This window comes from Mugil cephalus, chromosome 14 (assembly GCF_022458985.1).
Source record: "Mugil cephalus isolate CIBA_MC_2020 chromosome 14, CIBA_Mcephalus_1.1, whole genome shotgun sequence".
In the NCBI taxonomy this organism is placed as follows: Eukaryota; Metazoa; Chordata; class Actinopteri; order Mugiliformes; family Mugilidae; genus Mugil; species Mugil cephalus.
Genome location: NC_061783.1, coordinates 21,276,095 through 21,302,362, shown reverse-complemented (window position 1 = coordinate 21,302,362; position 26,268 = coordinate 21,276,095). Strand labels below are relative to the sequence as shown.

The following is a 26,268-nucleotide window of genomic DNA, read 5'->3' as shown; positions in this document are numbered from 1 at the left end:
TAATGTTGTGGCTGATCGCTGTAATGTAGTCTACTGGTGGTTATGTATTAGAGTATAATGTGATTCATGACTCAAGCTGAAGACGTCAGATAGAATTTAAGGACAAGCTCAGTGTTGAGGAGTCGACTCCCTCTAGTGGAAGGAGAAATGTCAGGAAACAGGAGAAGGAGCAAACTAATGATTAACCACAACACAACGGGGCAGTTCTATGGAGGAGTGGTGGGAAGAAGGTATAAAGCAAAGTTCAAATCTGGGAGATGCTGATTCTACTGACTCTATTCTAAGAAGACTGAGACAGGACCACTCATAAGTAGAACTTGTTTTTGTTCTTTGTTTTTTATTACTGTTGACACATTCCCAGGATCAGTGGACTAACTGTGTGTTAGTAGCGTATGGAACAGCGGGTGGAACAGATACCGTGGAGCGAGGTCATGAACACACTTAAAAACAGCACAGTAGTGTGCTGCAGTCCTCTGGCCCATACAACCCTCCTCCTTTCCCCCATGGTCCTCCTCGGGTGGGTGTCAACGGTCTGTGGCCCTATGGCACCTGGTTCAAGTAATTACCTAGGTCCTCCGGTATCCTCTTGGCTGGGCTTTGTCTCCCGGTGTGACATGGCAATGGGCCCATGGCGGCTCCCTGGTGGCCTCTGTCAGTCTGGCATTTACCGGTTTGGACGGTGACTCGGCACTTCCCTTCTCCCTTCTGTTGGGGGGCCGGGGTCTTCGAGTGGTTCTCGGTGGCTCGTTCCCCTGGGCCCTGGTAATGGTCTCACTCATATTTAGGGAATGCCCACATGCATGTGGAAGAATTGTCTAATAAGGGCTGAACTGCTCTTTCACTCTATCACTATGTGCCCTATCGTTGACTTAGCTTCTCTACTGGGACACCCCCTCGACCCCTGGACTCTCCCATCTCTCCAGAGTTCTACACAGCGCCCCCCTGGACCCCGTCAATCCTGAGTGAGCTGACTTGGAAAGCACAGAACCCTACACACCAGTGGTTCCTACCAGCCCCACATTCCTCTGTCCATCCTCCCACATCTTCTCTCTCATCTTATATTCACTGAGGTGTAGCACTGCCACACAACGTTTTGCGACTCAATAAAGATCAACAAACTAGATTCCAGATAGGGCTTGTTGTGTTGGTGACACACACGCACTGAAGTAATTAAATATTCATCTGAAAGAGAGTAATTGTATCAGTCTCATATAATATTGATGTCCTGTGGTGTTTAAATATGTAGACAAATGCAGATGAAAAAAAATAAATAAAAATTATACTTTCTTTCTATTTCATGTGCTTCTTGTCAGGAAACTGGACATTGTTTAGTTATGACACCTTAATAATACGTATACATTAAAAAAAAAAAACTGTCAAAATGCAGAAGTTGGAGTGATTATATTATGGTACTGCTCTCCTCAGTAAAACCGTTCAGACTTGTTCAGGTGTTGTGCTTTCACTTTAGCAGCAGACAGGTAGAAACAGGCAGCTTTAGATGAAACAGTAAGGAACAGACGACCACAGAATAGCCTGTGAAAAATACTGTAGAGAAAGAATCTAAAACATAAATAATATCTGTGGAACATCCGTCAAATATCCACGGAATATTACAGCAACAAGGGCGTAGAGCGTAAGATCGACGTGACTTTTCAGCTCAGTTCTTCGTCTCAGGTCGTCACCAGCTTTCGATAAGATGAAGGAGCTAATGATTGTGCTCCTGCTGTGTCACCCTGTGTCTGCAGGTAAGACCATGACATTTCTTTATATGTTCTAATTAGTTTGATTGTAATTACTGAACATGCAGCTGTTTATGTTCTAGAGCTAAAAGGAAACTAAAGGGGCTGCATGTACTCACAGATTAAACTGTCAGTGTCAGTGTGGCATTACAAACATGTCCATTAAAATATTCTAACACATTCAAATTCCATGATAAGGTGTGTACAAGCACGTGGTGTTAAAACTCATTTTGTAATGGAAATAGATATGCTCAATGTGAAAGACTAATAAAACAGGTCTGGTGTTTCTGTTTGCTCTGGAGTGCAGTGATTGCACAAAAACCAAAATTTTGTAGCCATGGACGATAAATGAATAATGTTATAAAAAGATACATTTAAAAAAACCTAACCTCTGTTTTTCCTCACAGTTAAAAACTCTTTGATGTTGAATCTCACGATATCTTCTGGAGTCCCAGACGTACCAGAATATGTGGTTGTGGCAAAAATTGACGGAATTACTGTGGTTTACTACGACAGCAGCATGAAAGAACCAGAACCCAGACAAGTCTGGGTGAAAAAATTAATTGATAAATATCCAGGGCGATGGAAAAAAGGTACTCAGGAATGCAGGTACTATCATGATGTCCTCAAAGATGAAACAGGCATCATTACTAAATACTCCAACCAAACTGGAGGTATGTTATGTTATGTTATGCTATGTTATGTTATGTTATGTTATGTTATGTTATGTTATGTTATGTTATGTTATGTTATGTTATGTTATGTTATGTTATGTATTTATTTATTTATTTATTCGTGTAATTATTGGTTCTGGATTAGACCAGACTTTAACTAGTGCAATAATAATAATAACGATTAGTTAGAATCAGTTCACTACATGGGTTTGCATTATTATTATTGCATTACTTTCTATGACAGGCTGCACTAGCAGAAGCAATCAGAGACTTTACATGGAGACACGTGTACTATTTCACCTGTTGTCTGTTATCTGGTACCACAAATTCCATATGATCACACATACACTAAGCACAGGATTTCGTTTTGTATGAAATCTTTATCATATTCAATGTATCTTTGAACAGTTCTCCTCTCTGGTGAAGGAGTGACATGAAACAGTTCAGCTGAGTGTCCTGGATCAGTCTTGTTTACACCAGTCTCTCTCTCTCTCAGGTGTTCAGATTGTCCAGCAGATCATCGGTTGTGAATGGGACGACGAGACTGACCTGGTTGATGGCTACAAGAAGTATAGTTTGAATGGACAAGACTTCATTGCATTTGATGTGAAGACAGAGACTTGGACCTCTTCAAACCCTCTGGCTGAAAGCATTAAACAGAAGTGGAACAGAAATAAAGCCAGAAATGGATACTGGAAGAACCTCCTCACAAAGGTTTATGTTGATGTGCTGAAGATGTATATTAAATATGTGAAGAATGTCCTGAATAGAAAAGGTAAAGTAAACATAACCCTAGCATAGCGTTCACATCTTATATGACATGCTACTTATACTCCATTACATTTCTAGTTACTATGGTTTTATTTATTTTGTGTGGTATTAATGTTTGTTAAGAAGGACAGTTCTTTGACTACTAGAGTATGTTTTCAAAACACATGACATCCAGTCTACTAATGACATCTACCATCTCTCTCTCCCTGCAGACGTCCCCTCAGTGTCTCTCCTCCAGAAGACTCCCTCCTCTCCAGTCAGCTGCCACGCTACAGGTTTCTACCCTGACAGAGCCACGATGTTCTGGAGGAAAGATGGAGAGGAGATTCATGAAGGAGTGGAACGTGGAGAGATCCTCCCCAACCATGATGGATCCTTCCAGATGAATGTTGACCTGAACATTTCATCAGTCTCACCTGAAGACTGGAGGAGGTACGACTGTGTGTTTCATCTCTCTGGTGTGGAGGACATCATCACAATACTGGATGAAACACAGATCAGAGCCTCTGTGGGAAAAACATATGAAGGTGAGAAACACAGATGACATAGACACGTTAATTTTTGGGATTATCATATAATATCGTCCTTTTTTTCCCGAAATGTGTGAAATTTCTGCTACAGATATGAAGAGTCAACAATTTAAACTGAATCACTGTATATTTGGTGTTCTCTCAGTTTATTTGTTCACATTTTCTTCTCTGTCTTCATGCTGCTTGTTTTGTGAGCAGAGAAACCCTCTGATGTGACCGTCCCCATCACTGCTGCTGTGGTTGCTCTTGTTCTCGTCCTCGTTGCTGTCGTAGGATTTGTTGTTTACAAAAAGAAGAAAGGTGAGTTGATGATTTTATTCAGACTGAGCTGAACTGGAGATGATGTTGTTTCCTCATTTTAACTGTGACACTGAAAACTTTCCTTTTTATTTCAGATAATTGCCCAACGTCTCGTAAGTAGAATTATTTTTCTTTTTCCCCCTCACAATCTGACATGCACCTAGTAATCTAAATGTTTTTTGATTTTACAGCTCAGGACAACATGAATGAACTCACTGAGGGACTGAATCCAGACAAAGACAACACCCAGCCCACAGAGAAGTCAACAATTCAAACCTCCACTTAATCAAGCTCAGAGACCATTTTTCATTCATGTAGAAAACACTACTACTGCAAGAAGGACAATCCTGACAATCAAAAATTAATTTTCCCGGAATCTTCCTATAAAGATGAAAAAAAGCTGAGACATTTTTATTATTATTATTCTTTTACTGTTTTATACATTATACATTCATACATTTTTGTATATTTCTGTTGTTTTCCATTAATAATTAAAACAATTTCTCTGTAGACTTGTGTCTATTCTCTGTTTTGGAGACGCACATAATATTCAGACGGTGGTTATAATGTGGTGATTATGTCTGTACTTGATTAGAGTATAGTGTAAGTCATGACTCAAGCTCAATGTTTGAGGAGTCAACTCCCTCTAGTGGAAGGAGAAATGTCAGGATACATGATAAGGAGCAAACTAATGATTAACCACTGGACTTATATCAAAAACAGAACAATATAAGTCATATAGAGGAGTGGTGAGAAGACGGTACAAAGGTTCAAGGATCAAGATTTTGATTCTATTTTAAGAGGACTGAGACAGGACCAGGTTGTGTCAGGTGTTATATTCAGTTTCTACGGATTTCTATCTGCTACAACAAACCACAGAGGCTGCTTTCTCCTCCAGATGGGACAATAATAAGGTAACGATGAAGCAAATGTAAAATCATGTTGGAATATCATCTGTGAAACCGATATCCACAGCTCTGATTTCTCTGGACTCTGATTTGTGTTGTCACAAATCAGAGTTGTGCAACACAATAAAGTATTTATTGTGTTGCAGGAGCGTTTCGGACTTTCAGAACAAGTTTCGCTCATTGTCTTTTAGGTCTGAAGGTTTATGGAGCTGAAGAAAAGAAATAGAAGTTAATCCTTAGAATTAAGCATTCTAACACTGAAGATGTTCTTTAGGATTAAATTAAAGACTGTGATCTTTAACAGTAGTATCAGTATTATCAGTGTCAGGTAGAGGAAGAATTATGAAATTACACAAACACTCCTTCAGGTCTGGCTCCTAGGGCTCAAAGTTTCTTTGGAGGGGTGAGTGGTCTTTGGTGATCTTGTCTGCTAAGCTGAGTGTTCTGGCAGACAGGCCAATGGTCTCTGAGCACATTGAAACACTGCTCTGCAGCCGGTTTCTGTTCTGGAGGTTGATGGAGTGGAACCGTCTGGTTCTGGAGAAATTAATGACTCTCTCAATGAATCTGTAATAAAAGTCAGTAGAATGTCTTTGCTCTCTCCAAAGGAGATACATTTCCCGAGGAGGTGTTGTCATCGCTGCCTCCTCCTGAGAGTCTGAGAGTGTTGGAGGAGAGTTTCAGCAGGTTGTCAAAGACAATGTCCAGATATTTAAACTTATCGTCTAGTTTGACTGGCTTCCCATGAATGATGGTTGTGACTGCTGTAGCTAGATCCCTCTGCTTCTTGGAGAAGATCACCACCATCTCTTTGGTTTTGCTGACGTTCAGTTCCAGCTGTGAGCTGTCACTCCACTCCTGAAGAGCTGGTCCATGATGTTGGGGGGTGAAAGACCAGACAGCAGAGACAGGAGATATGTGGCAGATAAGAAGTTTTAGGCTGCCGTTGAGGGAACATCTCGCTATATGATTTTGTTGTCAGACTTTGTTAACAGTTGTCCTTGTTGTGATTTCTACTCTGACACAGTTCGTGCTCACATCAGTCACCTGCCACAGAGATGAAGGAGCTTGTTCTTCTGCTCATTTTATTCCCTATCGCTCATTCAGGTAAGAACAACTGATCCATCCTAGAGATGGATGGATGGATGGATGGATGGATGGATGGATGGATGGATGGATGGATGGATGGATGGATGGATGGATGGATGGATGTTATAAAAGGACACATTTAAATAACTTAAGTTCTGTTTTCCCCACAGTTAAAAACTCTTTGATGTTGAATCTCACGATATCTTCTGGAGTCCCAGACGTACCAGAATATGTGGTTGTGGCAAAAATTGACGGAATTACTGTGGTTTACTACAACAGCAGCATGAAAGCACCAGAACCCAGACAAGTCTGGGTGAAAAAATTAATTGATAAATATCCAGGGCGATGGAAAAATGGTACTCAGAAATGCAAGGAGTATTATGATGTCCTCAAATATGAAACAGGCATCATTACTAAATACTCCAACCAAACCGGAGGTATGTTATGTTATGTTATGTTATGTTATGTTATGTTATGTTATGTTATGTTATGTTATGTTATGTTATGTTATGTTATGCTATGTTGTGCTATGCTAGGTTATGTTAAGTTATGTTATGTTATGTTATGTTATGTTATGTTATGTTATGTTATGTTATGTTATGTTATGTTGTGTTGTGTTGTGTTGTGTTGCGTTACGTTACGTTACGTTACGTTACGTTACGTTACGTTACGTTACGTTACGTTACGCTACGTTACGTTACGTTACGGTATGTTGTGTTGTGTTGTGTTGTGTTGTGTTGTCTTGTCTTGTCTTGTCTTGTCTTGTCTTGTGTTGTGTTGTGTTGTGTTGTGTTGTGTTATTTATTTTTATTTTTTTTCTTGTAATTATTAATTTTTTCGTGTAATTATTGGTTCTGAATTAGACCAGACTTTAACTAGTGCAATAATAATAATAACAATTAGTTAGAATCAGTTCACTACATGGGTTTGCATTATTATTATTGCATTACTTTCTATGACAGGCTGCACTAGCAGAAGCAATCAGAGACTTCACATGAAGACACGTGTACTATTTCACCTGTTGTCTGTTATCTGGTACCGCAAATTCCATATGATCACATATACAATAAGCACAGGATTTCGTTTTGTATGAAATCTTTATCATATTCAATGTATGTTTTAACAGTTCTCCTCTCTGGTGAAGGAGTGACATGAAACAGTTCAGCTGAGTGTCCTTGATCAGTCTTGTTTACACCAGTCTCTCTCTCTCTCAGGTGTTCAGATTGTCGAGCAGATCATCGGTTGTGAATGGGACGACGAGACTGACCTGGTTGATGGCTACAAGAAGTATAGTTTGAATGGAGAAGATTTCATTGCATTTGATGTGAAGACAGAGACTTGGATCTCTTCAAACCCTCTGGCTGAAAGCATTAAACAGAAGTGGGACAGAAATAAAGACAGAAATGGATACTGGAAGAACCTCCTCACAAATGATTATGTTGATGTGCTGAAGAAGTATATCAAATATGTGAAGAATGTCCTGAATAGAAAAGGTAAAGTAAACATAACGCTAGCATAGCGTTCACATCTTATATGACATGCTACTTATACTCCATTACATTTGTAGTTACTATGATTTTATTTATTTTGTGTGGTATTAATGTTTGTTAAGAAGGACAGTTCTTTGACTAGTAGAGTATGTTTTCAAAACACATGGCATCCAGTCTACTAATGACATCTACCATCTCTCTCTCCCTGCAGACGTCACCTCAGTGTCTCTCCTCCAGAAGACTCCCTCCTCTCCAGTCAGCTGCCACGCTACAGGTTTCTACCCTGACAGAGCCATGATGTTCTGGAGGAAAGATGGAGAGGAGATTCATGAAGGAGTGGAACATGGAGAGATCCTCCCCAACCATGATGGATCCTTCCAGATGAATGTTGACCTGGACATTTCATCAGTCTCACCTGAAGACTGGAGGAGGTACGACTGTGTGTTTCATCTCTCTGGAGTTGAGGACATTGTCACTAATCTGGACCAACCACGGATCCTGCGTAAGTCAAATAAATAAGTTAAATTAAATGAACTCATAAGCAAAGGTCTAAGATCAGGCAGGTTTAAAAAAAATACGATTAGTTGCTTTTAGTTAGAGCTGGATTGTTTTCATTTCTGCAACACCATAAACCTTTGTAGGGAGTGGTAAACCGTTTTAGCTATTGTGAGGCAATGAGGAATAGCTGAGGATAGAAGTGACCAGATCAGGAAATGTTTTAACCATACCATAAAAGTCTGTGGATAAGTATTCCATGGTGTGACAACTCTGTCTGTGAGGCATCAGTAATTATCATCACCACAGGGGATCTTTTCCAGTCGAGTGCCTACTTCATATGCAGCCATTCCAAATGCATTTAGACAAATTTCTTTATATGTATGCACAACAAATTGAAACTTAAGTGACAGAAAATTTGGAAAAGTATATATAATGTGAAGCAAAATTGTTTAATCTTCTAAGCAATGCCTGGTTTTAGCATGTCATCATCAGTGTTGATCAATCTTTGGTTCCAGCTCGTTACTCAGCATTTCCTACTCGTATTATTGTCGGTGGAGTTGTTGGGGGACTGCTGCTCCTGGCTCTCTGTGTCACTGGAATCATAATCTGGAGAAGGAACAATAAAGGTCAGGAACAAAGATGGTTAACTGTAACATCGACTTTTTCAACAAGCTCTTTAGTAATGAGTTGGATCTGTAAGAAATGTATCTTACAAACAAGACAAACAAAAATAATTACACTGTGATCTGTTTTCAGGATTCAGACCTGCAAACTGTAAGTATTCTGTCTTTACGTCACATGTCACATAGATACATATGCAATATTTATACAGCATACAGAAATGAATTGTTGCTATTTGTATTGCTACTTAATGAACTTTTGATGTGTAATGTGTCATTTGCTCGTGCATTGTACTGGTAACAGAAGTAGGAAAGTCATGAAAGTAATTAGTACCTGCTTGTTCTCTCAGATGATTTACTGTTTGTTTGTTTTCTTGTATTTTCACTTGCAGCAGCAGAAAACAAGACATCTACAGATGAAACTATCATTTAAGAACTACTGTTCAAGCAAACCATTTTCTGAATAAGAACATTTATTAGAAATATGATGTTGTATATTTTCTTATATTTTCTAGTGATGATCAGTTGTACTTTTAACAAAAAAACATTAACCATTTAATTGGACCGATATATATATATATGTGTGTGTGTGTGTTTGTGTGTGTGTGTGTGTGTGTGTGTGTGTGTGTGTGTGTGTGTGTATATAACAATTTGAACTACAAGCCTCTGTCAATGTCTCTACTGTTGGAGTGATATCTGAAGATAATGCTATGTCAACTTGTTTCTGCACCCTGCTGGTGGAGGAGGGTCACTGCAACCGCTGAGAGACACCAAAGATTAAGACAAAACATGTCCCTGTCATTTATCACCACGTACTCCTCTGATATGCTCTCTTTCTTTGTGATGAATTCCAGTTACATGAGATGTGGCCATTGTCAGTGTTTTAGTCAGGATGTATGCAGTCACTGGTGGTATATTAAACCTGTTTCACTCGGTTACTCCTGTCTATAATAATATACAAATAAATCCTCTGGGATTTGCTTTTAAAGTAGCAACAAAACGTTTTACCTTGCCTTGGTTGGTGTCATTATTTTCAGCTCAATCTCACCTCTGGTTACTGTTATTTTTTCATTTTGGACACTAAAAACATAGTAAGATTTTTCCCTGTTAAAACCACAAACATGTTTTTATAACTTTAAATGCCAGTAAATTTAGCAAACAACAAAGCTATTTACTTATATTTACAATTAAAATGCCTCATATTCTGTACAACTATTTATAACCATTTACAAAACAATCACATTAACTAATATCTGTATCTATTTTAAGACCATAATCCTTTAGATACTAGAATAACCAGCCTCAAATACTGCAGCAGGACAATGTTAAAAACACAGACAGGTTAATAAAGAACTGCTTTCAACATGACAACAAGACATTCCCTCCACAGAACTCCAAACACGCAACATCAAAACATCAGCCTACAGCTGCAGGAGCAGTTTATCTCCAGTAGAGCACTGACCAACACAACATCATTTATCTTTAAGCAGTTAAAGATAACGGATCCTGTCAGAAAACATTAATGAAACTCCCCACAAAGAAAATTTAAATGCAACTTGAAATGTGACATTTGAGGACTAATCACAGACTGAGTTGTCGTCTTACACAGTTGATTGTGAAGTTGATTAGCAAAGAGTCATCGAGTTAACCACTCATCTCATTCCAGGCCCAAGTGGCAACGATACATGAATGTGTTTTGTTTTAATTTTGATCTTTTTCTATATGCGGCCCATTCTTGAGGTAACTATATCTATATATAACATGACAAATCATACACTAATTACGACTGCGATCATCTCATGTGTTTCAAATGTCTAACTGTGATGAAACTGTGACATTTTCTATCCAAAAGGTCAAATTGAAACTGTGTCACATCTTAATGTTCTGCACAGGCACATGTGTTGACATATAAAAGTAGTAAGTAAGAGAAAAGTCGACAACAAAAACAAAAAGAAAGAAAGAAAGAAAAAAAGGCATCCTGGAAGTTATACTGGTTCAAAGCTATTAGGACTGGGCGCTCATCCAAAGCCAGCAGAGGAGGTGGAGACCTGGGGGTGGGAGGAGGCACATAAAACTACTTGGTAAGATTTGAGAAACCAGTTTAAGCCTCAACAAGGAAGCCAAAGAAAATAACAAGGAGGAGGAAGTGTAAAGTACAATTAAAAGTAAACATCTTTTCTTGTGCACTGGAAGAGCTGCGGTAATAATAAACTGATTAAATTAAATCACAAAAACAACAGCTTATGTATAAAGTCATACTTGAGTTGTAATTGAGTCAGCCTCAGGTCATTTCCACAGTTCAGAGGAAGATGAATATCTCTCCAGAGAAAGGTATTCTGTTACCTTTCAGTTCAGGTGACCTCTTTTCACACAAATGTCCTCAGTTTGGATATGTACCATGTCAAATTAAAGAGTGCAGAGTAACCAAATAGCTTTCACTTGCAGTCTACGAGGAGGAAGGAAAAATAAACTATTAAGACAATAATGCTAGGTTTTGACTGTGTTAGGTTTCTGACAAACGGGGACAAAAAGGAACAAACTTTGTCGTCTTATTAAACCAGGAAACATGTTTGGACTAACTTACTTACTTGTTTTGTGTGATGCTACCAGTAGTTAATTCTGGTAGTAGATGCATATCTGTTGGTTAGAGATGAGCCCTCATTCAACAGGTGAACACACCTCCTCACATTCCAGAACTGATTCCACTCGACCAGGAAACAGTTTAAACGCTCAACGCTTTGCAGCTTCTGAACAAGATGAAGATATTTATTTTTTTGCTGCTTTGTCACATTTCTTCTTCAGGTAGGACTGGATTCATGTATTTGGAATGATATTATACAGTGTGTGTGTGTGTGTGTGTGTACTGTAGGAGAATGTACTTTGTGGATTAAAGCCATTTAAACATAAAGTTTTCCGTCCGCCTCCCAGTCAAACACTCCATGAGGTTCTACCTCACCTCATCATCAGGAGTCCCTGAACTCCCAGATTTCGTGGCCATTGCGATGGTAAACGAAGCTGAGGTGGCTTATTACGACAGCAACATCAGCCAGACGCAGCCTAAGCAGCAGTGGGTGAGGAAAGTAATCGGGGATGATTCACAGCGATGGGAAAGAAACAGAAAGGAGTGTAAGGGCTATCACCAGATCTTTAAAGCTGAAACGGACACCTTCAGGCAGCGCTTCAATCAAACTGCAGGTATCGTCCCATGTGTCTGTGCTGTCAGGTGTGTCGGCCGCTTTCAGATCTCTACATGCTTTACTGTGATCCCTGTCTCCCAGCCGTCCACGTAGCTCAGCAGATGGCGGGCTGCGAGTGGGACGAGGAGACTGGAGAGGTGACCGGTCACCAGCACTACAGTTACAACGGAGAAGACTTCATCTCTCTGGACCTGAACACTATGACGTGGGTCGCTCCCAAACCACAGGCTGTCGTCACGAAACACGACTGGGACAGGGATAAACCCAGGATTGAGTTTTGGAGAACCTTCCTCTTACAGCGTTGCCCTGAGCAGCTCAAGAGGTACCTGCCGCATTGGAAGAGTTCTCATCAGAGAACAGGTAGAACCGCACGACATGATCTACCTTCATCACAGTGTTCATGTGCATCATCTGTTCCTACTGTTTCTACATTCTTTCTACATTCTGCTGCGAATAACAAATGCTTGCTTACTCTGAAACGCTGTACACATACCACGTGTCTCTGAAATGACAGAATACACAGAGCAGGCATAACATTATGACCACCTTCCTGATGCTGTGACTCATCAGAGGATGGATGTGGGCCTTCTGAGGGGGTCCTGTGGTGTCTAGAAATGGAAAGTTGTTAGTGGACGCCTTTGCTACTGGATCATCCCACAGATACTTGATCCGTTTGGGGTCTAGTGAATTTGGAGGCCAGGTCAACAACTTACTTTCAGCTGTTCCTAAATCGTGTGTGTCATCCTGCTGGGGTGGGGGGTGGAGGGGGCCTGGTCTCATCTAAGTCTAAGTAACATCCACATGAATGAATGCCAGGTCCAGAAGTTTCCCAGCACAACACTGAACTGTTAATGTTATTAACTGCTCCTGTCAGTGGTCATAATGTTGTGGCTGATCGGCGTGTGCTTGATTTTCTGCATTAAAATCACTACAGTTTGTTTTAGAAAGAAGGCTGTATGATATTAAGTTTACCATTAACTTTCCACTAAATATATTTCTCTCTCCCTCCAGCTCTCCCCTCAGTGTCTCTCCTCCAGAAGACTCCCTCCTCTCCAGTCAGCTGCCACGCTACAGGTTTCTACCCTGACAGAGCCAGGATGTTCTGGAGGAAAGATGGAGAGGAGATTCATGAAGGAGTGGAACATGGAGAGATCCTCCCCAACCATGATGGATCCTTCCAGATGAATGTTGACCTGGACATTTCATCAGTCTCACGTGAAAACTGGAGGAGGTACGACTGTGTGTTTCATCTCTCTGGGGAAAAAAGCATCACCAGACTGGACGAAGCAGTGATCAGAACCAACAGAGGTAAAATCAGACGTGACTCAGTCTAGTGAATCAGTGTTAAGTAATGGATATGAACGAATTCATTGTTGTTGTGTTTTTGTCGCAGTGAACCCGGCCAACGTGACCACTCCTGTCACTGCTGCAGTGGTTGTTCTTGCTGTCGTCATTGCTGCCTGTGGATTCACATGTTACAGGAGAAAGAAAAGTGAGAGATTTTCTTAATTTTATTAATATTAATACGTTACTTCTGTCCCACTAGTGGAGTGGCCGTGACAGTGAATAACACTTCTCCGCTGGGGAGCAGTTACACTAAATCAATAAAAACCAACAGAAAATATATATAAACTAAATATCTTTATTACAAAAAACAACACCTACCCACCTATCTGTCTCTGTTTGTGTGGGCCTGCCCCAGAAAACACAACAATACATTTTGTATAGGGTAATTACTAACCAATATCTATCTATCTATCTATCTATCTATCTATCTATCTATCTATCTATCTATATATATATATATATATATATATATATATATATATATATACAGTGGGGGAAATAAGTATTTGATCCCCTGCTGAATTTGTAAGTTTGCCCACTTCCATAGAAATGATCAGACTCTGGTTTTTATGGTTGTTTACTGGTTATGGGTATAGACAGAATATCAATCGAAAATGCATAAAAAACACACAATCTAAAAGTTATAAATTGTTATGTATTTTATTAAGGGAAATAAGTATTTGATCCCCAAGCACAACACAAGTCAGTACTTTGTAGAGAAACCTTTGTTGGCAAGCACAGCGATGAGACGTTTCTTGTAGTTGGTCACCAGGTTTGCACACAGCGCAGGAGGGATTTTGGCCCATTCATCTTTACAGACAGTCTCTAAATCCTTCAAGTTTCTTGGCTGCCTCTTGGAAACTCGGAGCTTCAGCTCCCTCCACAGGTTTTCGATCGGGTTAAGGTCTGGAGACTGACTAGGCCACTCCATGACCTTAATATGCTTCTTCTTGAGCCACTCCTTTGTTGTCCTGGCAGTATGTTTTGGGTCATTGTCATGTTGGAAAACCCACCCACGAGGCATCTTCAGTGTTCTTGCTGAGGAAAGAAGGTTTTTGTCCAAGATGTTACAGTACATGGCTGCATTCATTGGCCCCATAATGCGGTGAAGTTGCCCTGTACCCTTTGCTGAAAAACAGCCCCAAAACATGATGTTTCCACCTCCATGCTTAACCGTGGGTATGGTGTTCTTTGGGTCATACTCACGTTTTTTCATCCTCCAAACACGGCGGGTCGAGTTAATGCCAAATAGCTCAACTTTGGTTTCGTCAGACCACAGCACTTTCTCCCAAGCCTTCTCTGAGTCATTTAGATGTTCACTGGCAAACTTAAGGCGGGCCTGTACATGTGCCTTCTTGAGCAGGGGGACCTTGCGGGCACTGCAAGAGTTCAATCCATAACGGCGCAGTGTGTTGCCAACTGTTTTCTTGGTGACGGAGGTCCCAACTGCTTCCAGATCATTAACAAGCTCCTGCCGTGTTGTTTTAGGCTGCTCCCTCACCTTTCTCATCATCATCCTCACTCCATGAGGCGAGATTTTGCGGGGAGCTCCAGACCGAGGACAGTTGATGGTCCTTTTATGGGTCTTCCACTTGCGAATAATGGCACCAATAGTTGTCACCTTCTCACCAAGCCTTTTGCTGATGGTTCTGTAACCTATACCAGCCTTGTGCAGGTCTACAATCTTGTCCCTGACATCTTTTGACAGCTCTTTGGTCTTGCCCATGGTGCTGTAGAAGTTGGAATGTAAGAAACTGATTCTTAGAGCAGGTGTGCTTTATATACATGACGAGTTAAGATCAGGAGTATTGGTAATTAGTTGACTGAGCACAGCTGTGTGCCACATGCGCACCAGCCAATCTGTAGGAGCCTGAATTCTAAGTGAATACTTATTTCCCTTAATAAAATACATAACAATTTATAACTTTTAGATTGTGTGTTTTTTATGCATTTTCGATTGATATTCTGTCTATACCCATAACCAGTAAACAACCATAAAAACCAGAGTCTGATCATTTCTATGGAAGTGGGCAAACTTACAAATTCAGCAGGGGATCAAATACTTATTTCCCCCACTGTATATATATATATATATATATATATATACACACACAAAGAAGCAACTCAGCAAACAACAGCGTCACTAAATGACATCTTGTTTAGCATGTTCAGAGAAATAGAATAGACAGTTAAGTGCAGGAGGACTAACGGTGTGTTTGTCTCCTTCCAGGTTCTGACAAAGTCTCTGAAGAACGTCTCTCACAAGAAAAACTAAATCCAGATAAAGATGAAACCGTGGAGTCAGAGAGTAACAGCGAATGCAGCGACACGAACAGTTTGAAGCAAAACATGAACCAGTTTATTTAGGACACTGTTGTGTCACACAGAACTACAAAGATGTGAAGGGTCTGTTGTGTAAATAAGTAATAATGGGACCAGAGGAAACGTTAATAGTTATATATTACACTAGTCTGTGTAGAATAAAGTTTTTTTTGTGATGGATAAGTGCTTTTGAATGTTTTACCTGAGAAGATCTAGTTAAAATCTGATAACAAGTCTGAATGTGACTTTGTTTCAACTGTTCTCAGCTTAGATGTGTCACCTCTCAAACTACAGAGTAACTCTGGTGTAGTCCTCTGACAAAATAGTTTCACTTTGCAGCCTATAAGAACGTATGCCACAGATAGAAGAATGATAAACAGTTGTTTTGTAATATGAGAGCCGACATGCTAAGCTAGCTAAACGAGAAAGAAAAACGTAAACCAATAACAGAAACCTTTTAGTTTAGTGGACGTACGACTTCACAGAGATGGGGCTTCATGTGAAAAATATAGTGTAGTGACTTTCCAAAACAAATGAACAGGAGTGCTCTGATCCTGGCATCCCATATTAAATTATTTATACATTAAACAGTTTTCGTAGGAAACCTCTGGCTTCTCATTAATCCAGGAAACATGTCTGAGCTGGAGAACAGTCTGTGCCACATCTGCTAATGTTGTAAAACAAAGATGTATTGTTGAATTATGAGGTGTGACATGTAAGAGGTGTATTCATTAACCTGGAAGGAAGCCACAAAATGTATTACTTTAATAATTGTTATATTGTTTGGATTTAATAAAATCTTGGTGCTTTGTTTAATGAACTGATCCAATATGACATAAAAAAAAAAAAAAAATAAAAATAAAAAACGGTGTCCAACAGTGAAACAGGTTTTCTTCACTGATCTTCCAGAGGTCGTGGCTGCTGCGCTGGTTAAATGATGTTCAGGTTGGTTAGTGTGTCAGGTAAGATAGTTATTTATAGAATTAATTTATAAAATAAAATGTGTTCAGAGTGTCGTGTTGCCTTGTCACCACTAGAGGGCTACACAACTCTGAGCACAGATACCAGGATTTTAAAAGTGTCTGTATTTATTAAATAAATAAATTATATTGACTAATTAAATACATATCACATTGTTGGAAGCCCTGGAACACAACAATAGTGATCCATATTGACCTATACTGAAACTGAAATCTGGAAAGCATAATTTTTCTCCTTAATCTGACAGATGGTTAAACCCCGCCAGTTCAGAACAGGAGGTTTTAATTTATGAAGTGAAATATAAACACACTGATTTTAGATCATGACTGGATCAACAGAAACAGAGAACATTGCCATTTTGCGGTATGTTTTCCTTTTTTTATAATAATAAGTGTCTTGATTTCGAGGCTAACTCAAAAAGGCTCAACAGCCCAGATTGGTTTTTGACAAACACATGAAGGGAAACTGTTTTCATGTTGATTAATTGAACACTAATTGAAAGTTTTCTGTCACATCTTCAGACTTACCCATGAGAAGAGCAGGTTGGATCTCTCTATACAGACATCTTAGAGGCCTTATCCAAACATAAATGCTCCTCACAGACACTGACTGCTCTCTGTTCAGGAGCCTGTTCATGTACCGTCTGTTGTCTTGGAAGACCTGACTGTGTCTGAGGCCTCGTTCAGGTAAAACATAGAAGTTGGAGCGCTCTGGTTGAGCGGGCACCTGTAAACTGAAGCTATGTTCCTCTCTGGATGTGTCTCCCTTCTCTCTCATTCTATTACTTCTTGTTTCTCTCCAGATGCACCATCAGTAGTCCTAAAGATGAAAGTTATAAAATCATGCAGGAAGCATTCTGCTGCTGCAAAACTGGTCATACGTACATGCGCCAGTATCAACAGAGATCTCAGTCCAACCTAATTGCATCGACTTCTGGAGGAACTGGGTTTTTATCAGCATTTGCACACAAAGTTAAGTCTGTATTTGCAGTTTTCTGGGTATAAATCTTCCAGTTATCACTGAGTGTTTTTTAAGGTAGTACCAAATGAATGGTGACTAGTTTTAGTGGCAGTAGTATTTTATTTTGCCCAAAAACGATGAATGTTTCGTACTTTAAGAAACGTCTTCACAGGAAAGACAGATGTCAGACGCACTCCCAGACAGGACAGACAGACAGACAGACATTTGAAATCAATCAATATCCTTGTCATTGAGTAAAGTCTACTTCAAGTTCACACGTTCTCAGGGGCGTCTGCAGCCGGCTGCTCATTTTGTCCGGGGAACTCCGCTGACCCCGGAGCCACTGCTCGGGATTGTCCTGATGCAAATCAGGAGGGGGGACCAATTCATCGTCGCACAATTCGATTAGACATCTGCATATTGAGCATCTGCACCCCAGAGAAATCTGCCAATACCTACCCTCAACCACCCCCCTCACCCCCTCCTCTGGCCCCCCACGGGGGTAGCGCCCCACTACCCCAGGGGCAGCCCATGTCCCTGCTCCCCATACACCTCCCCTTGTCCTTCCCCCTCTGACCCTGTCAGGCCCGGCTACAATACCTGACCCCGCCCCAGAGACGGGACGAGTGGAGTTCAAGGTAAACGTCCCTTTCTCTGCGTCCGTCTGCGGGCTGCCCTTCCTGGCCCCCGGTCCGGCCCTGGTCCGATAATCACATGCACCGCTCTTTTTCTTCGCACTTTCTCACACACACAGACTCTTTCCCCTACGAGCCCTTTTTGAGTAGACATGACTTGACAACGCGCCCTGAAAACGAAGGCTTTCCTTTCTTTGCGGCGTCTCCATTGTGATCGACTCTGACCGCCGGCTCTTATTCACACATCGTTGCCACTCAGACGATTTCCCTCCTTTTTTGTTGCTTTTATTGATTCATCAGGATCTCTTTCAGTGCCGGGAAGAGAGTGGGAGCATGTCAAGAAGTTTAAAGCAACATTCGACGAGCCTCACCACACACGTCGCAGCGCTGAGATGTTTTCAATAATAGACTTACTAGTTTTAAAATAAATCTGTGAAGGTTCTCTTTAAAGTAAAGCTTTAACTCAGCGTAAAATCCTATGAATATGTTTGACATATCATCATCATCGTCAACTGAAACACACATTCATTAATGCTGTTGCTAAAACAACTGTGTCTCTGGAGCTACACAACAGCCCTGGTCAGTGTTGGTCTGCAGAGGCTGAAACTTCACTGCACATAGGTCGATTTTTTAAAAAGAAGCTGGAACTTGCCAGCGACATGATAGGGAGTAATTCTTATACAACCCACCTCAGACAGTCAAGGTTTTGCAGGTGCATTGTGAATCTCCCAGCAACCGGAGTGTTCTCTGTTGGATTGCAGGAGAACTTATCCTTTGACTCTATACAACATCCAGGCCGGGCAGAAGCAGACATCTGAGAGGATTTATTATAAGTGGAGTAGGTTTAAGATAAGTTAAGGTATGACCTTCGTCAACAAGACCAGAAGCAGAGTGAAGCTGCTTCGTTTTGCTGCATCAACTCGAGAAAAACTAAGAAAAGAGTTTAGCAGCACTTATATGCAACAAAGTCACAGCAAGGATTCTGTCTTTAACTGTCTTTGTATGATGACAGTGCTTTTCATTTCTTTTATCTTCTGACTAGATGAACGTAACATTGAGATAAACATCTTCTACACTAGCAAGTCTGCAGAGTTTAAACACGTCTGTTACACATAAACATTAAATATCAAACATTAGAATGAGACAAAGGTAGAAATGTTCATGCTTGATGTGAGTTCACTGTGTAAATTAGTTGTTTGCTGCTTTGTTCACATAATAAACACGAAATGCACAGTGTATCTAGGACACAGGAGGACATGTTTATAATATACAAATATATAATCTTGAGGATGTTATGAGGATGCTAATGCATGCTTCTCTTGATGAACATGTCCTGATGTGAGTGATAGAGCATTTTAGAAAAAAATTTAAAATAAATAAAAATAGCAGCAGCTGAGACGGGTGCAGAATGTTGACTATCCTGTCTCCGTGAGATTACCAGGTTAGTATTTAAAATCTTTATGTTGCACCAAAAACTGAACATAAGCAGAAACCATACTGAATGAACTGTATATGTGTTGTCCCTGTGCTCATTTGGAGATGAATGCTTCTGATTTAGGTTGTTTTGTTCTTTTAACTTTTCTTTTCGTGGATAAGGTTTGTCAGTTTCAAAATGCCTCCTGTTAGGTTCAAGAGAACAGACATCTGTTGGCTGTACTTTGATGTGATCTCTCCAAACATGCATCCATTGCAGGATTCACGCTCATGAGAAATCTGGGTTCTAGAACAGAAGAGATGGCTCTGCAGCTCAGTCTGATAACTTGAACAATATTAAATCTTAAAGCACTTGTGCGGGAGCTTGTGTATGTTCCTCATCGCTTGTCGGGTTGGCATGTGCGCCTCTGTTGACTTTGAACCTCATCTTTCTTACTCTTGGCAGGAAGTGAGCGTCAGCAGCTCTTGGTTGTAAAACTGCGTTTGGTCACTCTCCCAGAATGCTCTGCTAGGGGGAGAGGACAGAGAATCTCTGTGTCACCTCGCCATGGCACGGGATGTGAGGGGATCGCCGGGAATGTCAATAATCGCTCAAATACCAAGGACGAGACGCGGCCTGCTCTCGATGCGACACAACCTCCTGGATATCAGCTTCAAATAAAGAAAAACAGCATGCATGGTGCTGTAAATGGAATGATCATACCTGAAGGATGCCTTATTAAATTACAAAATAGCTCCAATTCAAATTCAGAAGTGGAAGACACCTCTAAGATATTTAGCAGATGAAAACAGAGAATGAACCAATCACTGCCGTGAGGGTGAAGCCGTCCAAAGTCTGGTTTATGTTTTAACCCAGATTTAGATTTATAGTTAAGAAGTGGATGTGGAATGAGAGGATCTGGATAGTGTTACTGCAGCTGATGATCTGTATATGATCAGACTGCATGATAATAATATTGATCTCAGGGAACATCTGTTTCATTAAACACTGAATTTATTTAGTTTCATTCTCTGTGGTTTGAGGAGCTGGTCACAGTTTGCAATGGGAATAAATGCCGACATGATTATTATTATAGTCACCCGTAATAATCTCTATAACTTGCAGGAGAACACTCATTAAATATAATCTAACCAGTCTGACTTCCTGTCACACCTCTGCAGCGTCTCTGACCCCCAACACGAAGCCACATGACTTAAAACCGCTCTAAAATCACATTTTAGTCAGAAAGAAATTATTAAGACTGTGGTCATATTAATTGTTCTGTTGCTGCCTTTCCACACTAGAAATCAAACTTTTCGGTTTAAACTTGAAACAAGTGCAAATCAAATGGTATAAAATTAATTTTCTCTAGGACACAGGAGTTGATGCTTTTTATTTATTTCTTGTGTATTTGTTTAAAACAAATACACAAGAAGGAACTATAACACAAACTAAACTAAAACTAGACAGATTTTCACGCAGGAAATTCAAACCACTGGGCCCCTAAAACCTGTAAAGACCTATAACAGGATCTTTAAAGGGATTTCCTCTTGTTTCTCCTATTGCAAAAATCACAACGGCTACAATAAACTCTCAAAGGAACCTCTGTATTTTAACAGGAATATATTATTAAACATAGATAACATTTATCTTTTAGTGACTAGACTAGGCAGCACTTTCTTCAATACAATGTAAAATTAGCAATTTTTGTGAATATATAAATATATATATACACTTTTTTTTTTTTTTTTTTTACCCCCCAACACTTAAGCCATGTTGAAAACTGATTGAGTTGTCAAAACCGCTGTCGGTTGATTTTATGTTCTGTGGAACTTGAGGCTCAGCGTTCTCCCATCGGGATATATTTGTAGCTACAACACAATGTTCAAAAGCCTTTGTCCCTCATCCTATTGCTGTGATCTGCGTCTCGGGGCTTGTGGACAAAAGGTGTCAAACGGAGCGTTGGACTTGGCCGGCCACGTCCTCCTGAGGCTGCTCCTAATCCTATTAATGTGGGCTATGGAGGAGTATGGATCCTGCACTCCCTTCATCCCACAAACTATTAAAGTCTAAGGGGGCCCTATGTGTTTACTCTGTGTGCATGCGTGCTGGGCTGTGTGTGTGTGTGTGTGTTCTTGTGTGTGTGTGTAATTGCATTGTAAGCGTCTTCTTATCCACGTTGTCATAATGTGTTATCCACTGATGCGGCTCATGCTTGGCCGTCTTTTACGGTTCGCCACGGGGCAGGTGGACATTTCAATCTCTCGCCCATAATTGCTGCCGCTGATCAACACGACATCAGCAGCTTTATTTATCCATAGCGACGTTTCAACCCACATCTTTGTTGTCGACGGCGGATGATTCTGCTTTAATGTGCAATATTTAAGTCAGATCACCTGGATTTATTGCTGAAACGTATCATAAAAGGTAAACACAGCAACCTTTTAACACCAAGTAGCAAGCGAACAAACCAAATTATCTGCACAAACAATGGATCCGTTTAGTTGTGCATGCACACCCGATGCAACTGGCACAAACTGTATTCATTATTACACAGGACAAGATGTTACGATCCCTTGTGCCATGATCTGAGGCAAAACTCCTTTAGAAACCCAGTCCAACTGGAAACCAGCAGTCAGCTACTAACTAGCCTAGCCTAGCCTAGCCTAGCTTGCAGTAGTAGATAATAGAGATGATGGGAATGCGACTTCATTTCAACCAACACCTCTCGCTTCTGCCAATAGCAATGCAAATATTCGTTTTCATCATTAGAGTCTAACTTGTGACGTTGTGGAGATAAAGCTCATTGAGTTTTCATCACTAGGAAAATGTTGGACAAAGTGAGCAAAAGTGAAATCATGTGCGTCTGTGAGTCTGTGAATGTCTGCAGGTCACTAGCACAATTATACAACTGCAATTGTGGTTTCTTTTGATCAGCTTTAATGCATGAAAGTCATATGAGTAGCTAATCGATGCCCAGCTGGATTAAAACAATCATGTAAGTTAATAAGGTTTAAAGCACAACATAAATAAGAGTTTTCTCCTGCGTGGAGCTAAATTTAGATTTTGAGTTTAAAGGATCAAGTGTTTTGTCATCTCTGGTATCATTTCTCTGTTCGGGCCGTGGCCACACAGACAGACAGACACACACACATGCAGCCGTTCACATCCCCTCAGCGCTCTCCTTTACATTGACCAGAGTCAATTGCCTGTCAAATGCTCTGCGCCATTAGACATCAGTAGGTATCAGGCCTAATGCAGGGGAGGCTCCCCGAGCCTGGACGTGGCGGGGGGCCCCACTCTGTGAACCCCGCGGCCCTTCACCCGCCACAACCCCACCTCCCCTCCCTTTTTATTTATTTATTTTTTTCATCTCGCCACCCCAGTTCAATGTTAACGTCCAGCGGTGTCCACTCTTCGGATGTCTCCCTCCTCAGCGAAAAAAAAAAACACCCCGGGAGAAGAAAGGCCGAGGAGGAGAAAGAAAACCTAACCTTCCCTCCTTCTTTTCTCACCCCGGCCTCCTCTTGTGTGCTGTCCAGCTGGCTGTGACCCTTGACCTCCTGACCCTCACTCCTGACCCCTGGACCCGTTCCCACGCCACGCCTTTTTGTGTCCGCCGCGCCATGGCAACACGTTGGTCACTGCTGCTGCCACGGTAACAGATGGACAGGGGCCTGGAAATAACTTCATTCAGCCGTGCACCATGCACAATCTGCCCTAACCCCCCCTCCTCCTCCTCCTCCTCCTCCTCCTTGAAACGCACACACGCACTTAGACACACACAGCGCCCCCAAACCCAACTTTGACACCTCCTGTGCCACATTCTAACACCCCAATCCCTTTGGATCCATTTCCTCAGCGGGGGCCTCTGGGTATCAGGGCCTGATAGAGTCATTACACAGAGATCTCAGATTCACCCTGGCATTTACACAGGACATACATGGGAACAAGAATAAGTTGGCGCTGTTGGCAACGAAAAGTGCATGAAAAAGACACCCCAAAGTCACCCACGTATCCCGTTTTACACTGCTGGTATTTATGGTTCAGGGCGTAGGAGCGCTAACTTCTTTGCGGTGCTGTAATTATCTCTCTGCTTCTTTTATTAGCCCTATTGTTTTCTCACATCCTCCGATGAGAAAGGGGGCTCGGGGGAGAGTTGTAAAGACACAGAGCTGAGCAGCGGGGGATCTGTTTGCCAACTCGGAGACAAACGACGAACTGAATAGAATCGCTGAGGAGCTCAATAAGGTGCAGCAGGAAAATGAACTGCAACAGTTTTGGTGCTAATCAGTAACTAACCTCCAAACAAGGTTGCGTGTGTTTTTGTTTCCTTTTTCTGGGGAAGATCTCCGGGACAGAGACGGCGACACAGATTAAAGGAGAGTCGTGTAATTGCTCGAGCTGAATGGGGTGTGCGGCGCAGAGGAGGAGAGGCCGACGCTGTCGAAACACACTCGTCTTCTGTAAAGAGAGCTCTGATCCTCTGGGGCTCGTCCCTGCCGAGAGCAAACAAACAAGCAAACAAACAATGTCTGACACCGATGATCTTAGAAAGGAAAAAAAAACTCGATTTGAAACTGTCTTTAACAAAAAAAAAGACAAAATTCTCTTATTAGGTTATTTTATTTATTTGTTTTTTTGATTTTTACTTGAAAAGTTTTTTATCTTTTCATTTGACCAACTGGGCTGACTAGCAAGCAGGTGGTGGTGGTGGTGGTGATGGTGGGGGGTGGTGGGGGGGCACCACAGGCAACCGCCAAAAGACTGACCATTGAGGCAAAATCACACAAGCGAAGCCACTTATTCAATTTTTGGGATTTTGTATCCCCCTTCTATCCCTTCATGAATCTGCATCTCACTATCTTTCCCTCTACTCACCCCCACCCCCCCCCCCCCCCCCCCCCCCTCCCTTCCTATGTCCAGCACCCCTCATTCTACCATGCCCTCCCCCCCTCCTCCCCTCTTCCCTCTGCCTCTCGCCCAGTTCATTGTACCAAAGGAGATTTTCTCCATTGAGGCCCAGTCACTTAGGTAACCCCAGCGCTGCATGAAATGAGGAGAGGGAGAGAGCAAGAGACAAGGAATGAGAGAAAGAGAGAGAGAGAGAGAGAGAAAGAGGGCGGGGAAATTGAGAAAGAGAGGCTGAAGGAAATGTAAGGGTGGGAGGGAGGGCCGGCCAGAAAGGGTTGAAGAAGGAGAGGGAGAAGGATGCAGAATCAGAGGAGGCAGAGACAGAGAGAGTGAAAGATGGAGAAGTAGGACAAGTGCAGCCAGACGTCGACCGGCAGCGATGCATCGAAAACACGACCCGGGACCGAAGGAGGACGACTGAGAGGAAAGGATGTCTGCTGCACATGTAAGGATGAAGGCTGAGGGGGACTTTATCACGTGCTTTTTTGCAGTAATTGTTGATCCAGTTTTTAGACCCCAAGGGGTCCAAATACTGGACACTGCTGCTGCTGCTGCTGCTTTCTTGTCTTTCTTTTTTTGTTTTTTGGGTTCTTTTTTTTTTAGCTCGTTTTATCTGACATAGATACAGGGTTTTTACTTTCAAACAGGAAAAGCTCTTTTGAAATGGAGCCTGTGTAGCAGTAGTAGTAGTAGTAGTAGTAGTAGTAGTAGTATCTGAGGAGCAGTGTGAACCAGTAAAAGTTTAGGCCTTCAGGCCTATTTTCACACCTGCATGATCGCAGCCTGTCCTCCTGGAGTGTTTGCAGACTAATGTTACATAGCAGTTTATTCCAAATAGACTTTATGGAAAATGCATTTTTAAAAGAGGTATTAGACAGGGGTGGCAAATTATATTGTAAAGTAACTGAAAAAAGTTTCAACCATTTGGGCTTAATGGCAATTACTGGCTTCAGTGTTCCCTAAAATACCATAAAGAAAGGTGTTCTAGTTTTATATTAAAAAATGCATGCATAACTTTTATGTGTTTCAGCAATTTGAAAAAGAGAAACATTTCAAAACTTTTTTTTTTTTGACAATTACGTGTGAGAATTTCTGGCTTCACAATTTAACTGTAAACTTTGTCCTGAACAGAGACTTAAACTGTAAGGAAAGGACTCTGAAACGCTGCCATCCTTTGTGGCCATGCTACTCTGCACCTCAATGGTAGGCACACAGCACATGGGGTTCCCATGAATAGGCTAGGCCTCACCAAAGACCACATCATTTGGATAAAGACGGGGTCCCACAGAAAGAGAAAACGCCTCACGGAGCGAATCAGATAAAGAGAAAATGTTGCGTACGGCAAATCAGATTAGGGCGAGTCAGAGCTTTACTTTTTCGTTTTCGGGACCCCCCTTCCCCTCCTCCTCCCCCTCCTCCTCCTCCTCCTCTCCACCCTCAACCTGCCTCCACCCTCCTGCCTCCAACTCAGTGAAATTTACTACTGCTGCTGCTGCTTATGTGTCTGATAATAATGCGCTCCACTGCTGTGCTGAGTTATCATCTCAGCCTTTTGTCTTCTTTGATCCGTGTGACCGTTGGGGGACCCACTTCTCCTTTTGTACAAGGTCACATCGCTGGCTCCTTTTGGACGGGCCTGCCCCCGGGTGGTGACCCCTTCGTTCATCATGGTGTCAGCGGCACAGAGGACGAGCATGAGTTAGAGCTTTCTCCCTCTCTCCTTTCTCCTCTTCCTTTCTCCTGGCGTTCCCGCTCATTCCGGACCATCTTTTCATTTTTGTCCATCCATACGTGCTGACCTGAAGCTTGCCGTCAAACGGCAGTTAAGACACCGAGCTTGGGCAAAGTGGGAGGAAGTGATATTTTGGTTAGGAGTCAC

The 26,268-nt window shown here is 41.5% G+C and overlaps 3 protein-coding genes across 5 annotated transcripts; all 3 read left to right on the top strand.

The window, feature by feature from the left end:
• Positions 1-1,460: 1,460 nt before the first annotated feature.
• LOC125019694 (major histocompatibility complex class I-related gene protein-like) lies at positions 1,461-4,541 on the top strand. Its single transcript, XM_047604654.1, has 7 exons — positions 1,461-1,745; positions 2,147-2,413; positions 2,910-3,188; positions 3,397-3,711; positions 3,913-4,014; positions 4,110-4,127; positions 4,206-4,541. Exons 1-7 carry the CDS (start codon positions 1,697-1,699, stop codon positions 4,298-4,300), a joined length of 1,125 nt encoding a protein of 374 aa, XP_047460610.1. The 5' UTR covers positions 1,461-1,696; the 3' UTR covers positions 4,301-4,541.
• A 250-nt stretch (positions 4,542-4,791) lies between these two features.
• LOC125020496 (major histocompatibility complex class I-related gene protein-like) lies at positions 4,792-9,623 on the top strand. Of its 3 annotated transcripts, XM_047605857.1 has the most exons (8): positions 4,792-4,928; positions 5,950-6,029; positions 6,182-6,448; positions 7,226-7,504; positions 7,713-8,003; positions 8,515-8,625; positions 8,756-8,773; positions 9,012-9,623. In XM_047605857.1, the coding sequence occupies exons 2-8, from the start codon at positions 5,981-5,983 to the stop codon at positions 9,050-9,052; spliced, it is 1,056 nt and encodes a 351-aa protein (XP_047461813.1). In that variant the 5' UTR covers positions 4,792-4,928; positions 5,950-5,980; the 3' UTR covers positions 9,053-9,623. The 3 variants fall into 3 exon arrangements, with proteins under 3 accessions (XP_047461813.1, XP_047461812.1, XP_047461810.1); XM_047605856.1 differs by having other exon boundaries at positions 8,515-8,773; XM_047605854.1 differs by having other exon boundaries at positions 8,515-9,623.
• A 1,702-nt stretch (positions 9,624-11,325) lies between these two features.
• LOC125020495 (major histocompatibility complex class I-related gene protein-like) lies at positions 11,326-16,301 on the top strand. The gene is made up of 6 exons (XM_047605853.1): positions 11,326-11,421; positions 11,548-11,814; positions 11,898-12,176; positions 12,828-13,124; positions 13,210-13,308; positions 15,394-16,301. Exons 1-6 carry the CDS (start codon positions 11,376-11,378, stop codon positions 15,528-15,530), a joined length of 1,125 nt encoding a protein of 374 aa, XP_047461809.1. The 5' UTR covers positions 11,326-11,375; the 3' UTR covers positions 15,531-16,301.
• The last annotated feature ends 9,967 nt before the right edge of the window (positions 16,302-26,268 follow it).

What these genes read in the sequence shown, in the direction of transcription:
- LOC125020496 (XM_047605856.1), top strand. Translation starts at nt 5,981, where the DNA reads ATGAAGGAGCTTGTTCTTCTGCTCATTTTATTCCCTATCGCTCATTCA. An exon ending in ATTCCCTATCGCTCATTCAG is followed by an intron (nt 6,030 to 6,181) that starts GTAAGAACAACT and finishes TTTTCCCCACAG; the next exon opens with TTAAAAACTCTTTGATGTTG. An exon ending in ATACTCCAACCAAACCGGAG is followed by an intron (nt 6,449 to 7,225) that starts GTATGTTATGTT and finishes TCTCTCTCTCAG; the next exon opens with GTGTTCAGATTGTCGAGCAG.
- LOC125020495 (XM_047605853.1), top strand. Translation starts at nt 11,376, where the DNA reads ATGAAGATATTTATTTTTTTGCTGCTTTGTCACATTTCTTCTTCAG. An exon ending in TTGTCACATTTCTTCTTCAG is followed by an intron (nt 11,422 to 11,547) that starts GTAGGACTGGAT and finishes TCCGCCTCCCAG; the next exon opens with TCAAACACTCCATGAGGTTC. An exon ending in AGTGATCAGAACCAACAGAG is followed by an intron (nt 13,125 to 13,209) that starts GTAAAATCAGAC and finishes TTTTTGTCGCAG; the next exon opens with TGAACCCGGCCAACGTGACC.
- LOC125019694 (XM_047604654.1), top strand. Translation starts at nt 1,697, where the DNA reads ATGAAGGAGCTAATGATTGTGCTCCTGCTGTGTCACCCTGTGTCTGCA. An exon ending in GTGTCACCCTGTGTCTGCAG is followed by an intron (nt 1,746 to 2,146) that starts GTAAGACCATGA and finishes TTTTCCTCACAG; the next exon opens with TTAAAAACTCTTTGATGTTG. An exon ending in GAATGTCCTGAATAGAAAAG is followed by an intron (nt 3,189 to 3,396) that starts GTAAAGTAAACA and finishes CTCTCCCTGCAG; the next exon opens with ACGTCCCCTCAGTGTCTCTC.